Source organism: Sorghum bicolor, chromosome 3, assembly GCF_000003195.3.
Source record: "Sorghum bicolor cultivar BTx623 chromosome 3, Sorghum_bicolor_NCBIv3, whole genome shotgun sequence".
Taxonomy (NCBI): domain Eukaryota; kingdom Viridiplantae; phylum Streptophyta; class Magnoliopsida; order Poales; family Poaceae; genus Sorghum; species Sorghum bicolor.
Genome location: NC_012872.2, coordinates 74,009,030 through 74,015,495, shown reverse-complemented (window position 1 = coordinate 74,015,495; position 6,466 = coordinate 74,009,030). Strand labels below are relative to the sequence as shown.

Sequence of the window (6,466 nt, the reverse complement as noted above, 5' to 3'; positions counted from 1 at the left end):
GGAAAAGGGCTCGGGGGCTTCCTTGCACCATGGGAACAGGCGCTACGTGTAAAGAACACGCAACCTATCCCTAAAAATACTCCGGGCTATAAGCTGACAGGAGTAAAAGCCTTTGAAGGAATAACACCATTCCTCCAAAAGGCTCGGGGGCTACACCCGGCGGGTGCGCTCGCGCGCACCCTCCGTAGAAAAAGTAAAAAGGCTCCCAGTCAACAAATAGTCCCATGGGAAAGAACCTCTGAAGAGGTGACCTCACCCCTTCAAGGGCTCGGGGGCTACTGTTGGGTACCATAAAAAGGGATACCCAAATCAGAGCAATGAAAAAACGCAAAAAACATACTAACCACAATCACCGGGGTACGGGCCTCAGTTCATTCGACTCGCCCGACCCCTCAGGGCTTCGGACGCAAGTTCCGACTCGCCCGACCCCTCAGGGCTTCGGACGCAAGTTCCGACTCGCCCGACCCCTCAGGGCCTCGGACGCAAGTTCCGACTCGCCCGACCCCTCAGGGCCTCGGACGCAAGTTCCGACTCGCCCGACCCCTCAGGGACTCGGACGCGAGTTCCCACTCGCCCGACCCCTTAGGGTCTCGGACGCAGGTTCCGTCTCGCCCGACCCCTTACGGGCTCGGGCGCCAGATCCCGATCCACCAGGTCAACAAGACTTTCACCATACGGCACCCATACCCGCGAGGTGACAAGCGCGATGACCTCCATACCGTGGTAGGGCAGGGTGCCAACTGTTCCAACCACCCCGGGCACTGCAGCCTCACCTCTTTCACTGTGGTGTACTGCCGCACAGTAGAAAGGGAATGGGAGAGGTTAATCAGCACCACTATTTGAGGTCTTTTCCCACTGTTGACAGGATGTGCAGCAGTGCTGGCGATCCGACCCCCGCGACCCCTACATGGCTCGGTAACCCTCTACAGGGGTAGTCATACCGTCAACCATCCCTCAAGGACGAGATGGACCAGCTCCAACAGGGTCGGGACTGTAGTTTCTCCATTCCACAGAAGAAATCTACCCATGTAAAATACCTGTCTTCCCTTGAGGCTATAAAAGGGGAGCCAGGGTTCACAACTAGGCAAGGGGTTCAGAAGGAACACACACTACCGTCACACTCTTCCACAGAGCAGCGATCACCACTCTGACCACCACTAAGCCGAGACCTGGGACTTAGCCCTCTCTCGCAACCAGCTTGTACCCCCTACTACAAGCACCTTTGGGTGCAAGGTTATACAGAATCCACAGCCACACTGGACGTAGGGCATTCTTGGCCCGAACCAGTATAAATCCTCTGTGTCTCACTTGCATCACCATCCAAATTTGGGTAGTCACGCAGACTTATACTTGTTAGTGCCTAGACCACGAGTCTAGACGCCGACAAGCCTAAAGAGTTAAACATGGAGATGTTTAAAATGGGGAGGCACCTACTGCAGTTGCAGCATTAGAGCATACAAAGTGCAATCTATAAATTCTATTGCTCATTCTCGTCTGCTTTGGTCAATCGTATTGCAAGTTTAGTTACCTTTTTTGTTTGTAATTTACTGTTTGTGTGGTGGTTAGCAACTAAAACAAATATCATCGTTTCATTCTTATATATTGTATTTTTCTTTCTTTTTGCATACTATAGTAAGTAAACCCATGGCGGCATTGCTAGCGAACTCATATGATGTGGTGAATGGTGTCCGGGAAAGAGCCACACCTGATTCATGAGTGTTAGCCGACGCGATTGACGCTATAGAGAGCATTTATCGCATTATTGTCATAAAGAATTTGGGGTGGGGCAAGTTTAAAGTGCAAACAGGCACTTGTTTTGCCATCCGGGTGAGGGAGAACAAGTGCCTGATTTTAACATGTGACCATGTGCTTAGAGGAAAGAAAGGAGGGGAAGGTATCGATCCTAACAAAGATGGCCACTTCATGTGTGATACTAGGTGAACGTTCTTTCACCAGGGTGACGAACTAGACCCACATAGGAAAGAGAGTAAAGTGGCTAAAGATTAGAGTTGGGGGGAAATCAGGAGAGAGCCCTTGCCCCTTGGGTTCTATTTATAAGGGAGGTGGGAGAAGGAAATCCTGCTCATTACCCCCTTTGGTTTATGAATTTACGTATAGGTCCTCAGACTAATTAGGTGCTAGGCCTTTTTACATGGTTGGGGGCACACAGGCGGTGCGGGTTGGGGGAGGGGGTAGGTGTAGCCGCCCCTACACCCAACACATTTGATTTACACAACAACAAAATCTAAGGTTACATAGGTAGTTTTGTTGCAACTTATGCATACCTAGCAAATATAAATGCCAGCTATATACAAGTAATGGATTTTCTAGGTACTATAGTGACCATCTAGGCTGCCAAGATATGTGGTTTCGATGATTAATGACAACCATACAATTCTAACTAATGTATATTTTGCATGAACAGGTTAAATATCATGTCACAATGCATGAGAAGAATGTGCCCCCCAATGTTGATGGAAAGACGATCAATAACTAAGGATTGAAAGGCTCAAATTAAAGGATCTTTCAAGAGTTAAGTGTTGGAAAAAAGGAATTTGAGAATTACATGTAGATCAACCAATTGTTCCGTGAGCGTGAAGATCCAAACATAGTGAACAAATGGTATAGAGAGCTTGATCATGTAGGGAGGAACTCAAATCAAGTTTGATAGGAATCTGAGCATGATCAACTTGAAAACGATTTATTAGAGAAATGTTTGTTATTTTGGAATTTCTAGTTTTAGAAAGAAAAAAATACCTGTGCATTGGTAGATTTTATGAGGCGGCCAAGGTGTAGCATTTTGGAACTGTCGAGGTTGCCACCAGAGCCTTGACAGTTCCATGCCAAAAAGCTCATTGCGCCCGCCTGGTGCCAGATCCTGTTGTAGGATGATTAGATCAGGTTGATCCCTATATCAGCAACATGATCCTCACTACCTTCACTATCCACAGGTATGGCTAATGCCCACACATTTCTGGTAGTTGCCAAGTCTAAGTCCCAGCAGAGCGACGGGGCGCAGTGAGATCGCACTGACAGAAGGCAATGGCTCTTCTGCAGCACCACCACCAGCAGCTCGAAGAGGAGAAGATGCAGCAACAGAAGAACCGTGGAGAAGTAGTGTTCCCGGCCGGTGTGGACCGCCCTCCCATTCGAGGCCTTCCGTGTGTGCAGCAGTTGCAGCAGCAGCCGACACATCAGCGCAGCGACGCAGACACAGCTAGCCATCGTTTACACCGCACGGGTGTAGCCAAGCACAAGTAAGCACCCGCCTTTCTGGCACGCGACCCGCGTGATGTGTGTCGTTCCGTCTTCTGCATACCGCCGCGGCGCCCAGGCAGACAGGCGTGAGGGACGAAGACCTCATCCACGAACGAGGTAGCCCAGATGCTCTAGGAACTCTAGCAAGGCCTCAGTGGCGACCAACAACACCAAGAGCATCACCAGAAGCTACACAGTGCTCATGCAAGAAAGAGCAGAGAAGGTGGGATAAGATGGTTTCAAGAAGGATATGGTGAAGAGAAAAGAAAGGGAGAAGGCAGTCTGCAAAACCAAACGATTCAAGGCCAGAAGACGATCCCAGATAAAACAAATGAGATGGATCAATAGATCGGATAAGCAATCACAGATTTGGAAGCAAATCGGGGATGGATATGGATATACTCGTAAGTGTAGAAACTATGATGGTTTCTGCATTGAAGGGCAGTCCCAATGGAATTTTAATGGTGGTTTCTATATCTATTAAATGAGGTGCCACATAAGTACAATACTGATATGTCAACTTAATTAATGAGGAAAGAGAAAGAAATTTGTAGACATTGTTTCCAAAACGAAGTCTTCACTCCACCCAATGCACCCAAGAAACCGTGAAAACACTGTTGGGAAGAAACCATCGGTTTCTACGAGCGTTGCTCTCGCCAGCCGGTCATGCCTGCATGCGCCCTTCCTGCAACAGTTCGTCGTCAGCACTTGCTCGCGCCCATTGTGCCCGCCCTGTGCCACCGTGCTGGAGCTCTGTTTGCGCGTTGGACCATGTGGCCATGGGAGCTCGCTTGTGCTGGAGGTCTGCTCACGTGCGATTGCCTATAAACACCTCGCTCAGCCATGGTAGCAGCGCTCGCTCACGCTGGCCGTGTCAGCACCGCACGCCTGCGCTGCCGCGCTGGCCCGCCTGACCACGGTTTCTCGCTCGCGGCGTTGCGGGAGATCGCCTCGCCGGAGATCTGCTCACGTGCCTCCATGGTTCGCGTCGCCGCCCTCGATCCGTACGCTGCGTTGGTCGTGCTCATGTGCCATCCACGTTCGCATGTGCATGGTGAGGTGGAGGCTAGCTCGTCGTTGTCCAAGCAGCTGTTGTTGTGCAGGTTGTGCCGCTGTGTAGCATGCTCGCTGGTGCTGTCGCGCAAGCCACACTGCTCCGCTGCTGCCACGCTTGCAAGCTGCAAGTTTACACGGCTGCTAAGGCACTCCGCAAACTGCGCCGCTGTGAAGACTCGCTGCAAGCTGCACCACTGTGCAGCTGGCCTACCGAGGCCCCTATGCTCGGCGCTAGTCATCGGTGCATGCTCCCCTATGGTGACCGGTGAGCACGAGCTCTCATCAGTGGCCAACCGTGGATTTAGGAGAGAGAGTGAGTGAGTGAGTGAGAGAAAAAGATAACATTTATTAGAAAAAAAATTTGCATTGTATGGGATGATTTTTATAGATAGTTTCTTGCTGATGTGGTTTTTATGGAAAACGTGTATAGTTTGTTATTGCCCTAATGGGATCTTACCGGTGGTTGCTTTTAAACCCGATTAGAAGAGGAGTAATTACTCCACCAATGAGAAAAAGAAACATGTTTTGGTGACTCGATTGTAGCAAAAATAGCTTCGGACATTGTTATGTGTACTCGTTTACCAGGGCGGTTAAGACAATGGTGTTGTTCAATGAATATAACGTTAAATCAACTTCTTTTCCCCATGCATTAGCACATTAAGTAGTTCTTAATTGCATTGGTAAACAAATTTATTATATATATGACCGCATATATAGCCAAAGGGTTATTATTTGGCTAGCTGCATCAACGGCAAGTTGCAACGTGTAACAACTGAACAAATGTAGCATGCAAAGCTAGGCCCTGGCTGTGACCATGGAGACGATGCCAGCGGCGCCGAACCTTGCGACGGCGCAGTCGGTGGCGAAGATGTCGGAGGAGACGTACTTGGGCGCCCCACCCATGAGCGGCATGTTGGAGCTCACACTGAGCTTGTTCACGTAGTCGGGGCGGTAGGTCTGCCCGAGCACGCCGTGGACGTGGTCGGTGAGGCCCAAGAACCTGAAGCCGAGGTCCAGGTGCGCGAGGCTGTCATCTTCCGTGACGCCGTAGCTGTGGACGCGAGAGTCCTCCGGGGTGATGGGCACCGCGTTGGCCACGACGTCGAAGACGCCCTGGAGCTGCACGCGCACGCCGTTGGCCGCGGCGGTCCTCGTGATGGTGAGCCCAGGCACGGCGGCGGACTGCCACACGGCGCCGGTCTCGGTCGGCACGTCGATGGGCGCGCCGCCGTCCAAGGCGAGCTGGAGGCGGTCGACGTCGCTGTCCCACTTGGCCGTCTTCTGGGCGCCCACGTACAGGCGGTGGTGCGCGAAGCGGATGCCCAGCGCCTGGATCCAGGTGAAGTCCCGGCGCATGGACGGGTTGCGCTTGCCGATGAAGTGCGCGTTGATGTGGAGGCCGGCGTCGGTGACGATGCAAAAGTCCTGGTCCTTTTTGCCGTGGAAGTAGAAGGTGTTGCCGTCGCCGCCGGTGAAGCGAGGGTCGCCGCACGACACGCCGGGGTAGAAGTCGCACACTGCACGTACGTACGTTTGGTTTGGATTTTCATTGGAAACGAAGCGACCTAAATATAATGCATGCATGAGAAGAAGCAAAGAATGCATGCATGCATGCCCGGGTACGTACTGCAGAAGGTCTTGCATCCCGGGCAGAGGACGACGCACTGGTTAGGGCATCGCTTGTCGCACTTGGCCAAGCACTTGGCCTTCTTGTCGTTGGGATCGTCGCAGGTGAGCTGCTGATCCCTCTTGTACTTGCCCGGGTTGATGGTGCGGTATTTGGGGGGCAGCGGCTTCTGCTGCGCTGCTGCGGCGGCGGCGCACAGAGCCATGACCAGGAGCGCGGCAAGCACCAACAACGAACGAGAAGCCATTAGTTAAATTTGTTGAGCTGAGCCTGATGAGGAGCAGGGCATGGAAGCGCGCCAATTTATAGGATGGAAATGGAAATGGAAGGACACCGTACCGCCGGTCATTGCCAGCCATGGCGGAGCTTGCTGAAGCCGATGGAGACGCCACGCGATGTGCAGACTGCAGGAGAGGGATCGAGTGGAGATACCTCCTTCGGGTTGGGGTGTCAGTGTCAGATCGACGACGAGATCGAGATGGGCATGATTGCATTCTACTGCACCACAAGATGCGCTCCATCAGG

General features: G+C 52.0%; 1 protein-coding gene across 1 annotated transcript; it reads right to left on the bottom strand.

Annotated features, from left to right (window-relative positions):
• Nucleotides 4,823-6,204, bottom strand: LOC8074129. The gene is made up of 2 exons (XM_002456962.2): nt 5,942-6,204; nt 4,823-5,831 (listed from the first exon to the last, which is right to left on the bottom strand). Exons 1-2 carry the CDS (start codon nt 6,186-6,188, stop codon nt 5,110-5,112), a joined length of 969 nt encoding a protein of 322 aa, XP_002457007.1. The 5' UTR covers nt 6,189-6,204; the 3' UTR covers nt 4,823-5,109.

Excerpts from the sequence above, each read along its gene's own strand:
- LOC8074129 (XM_002456962.2), bottom strand. The coding sequence starts at position 6,188 with ATGGCTTCTCGTTCGTTGTTGGTGCTTGCCGCGCTCCTGGTCATGGCT. Across the intron at positions 5,832-5,941 it reads GGGATGCAAGACCTTCTGCA|TGTGCGACTTCTACCCCGGC; the intron begins GTACGTACCCGG and ends ACGTACGTGCAG.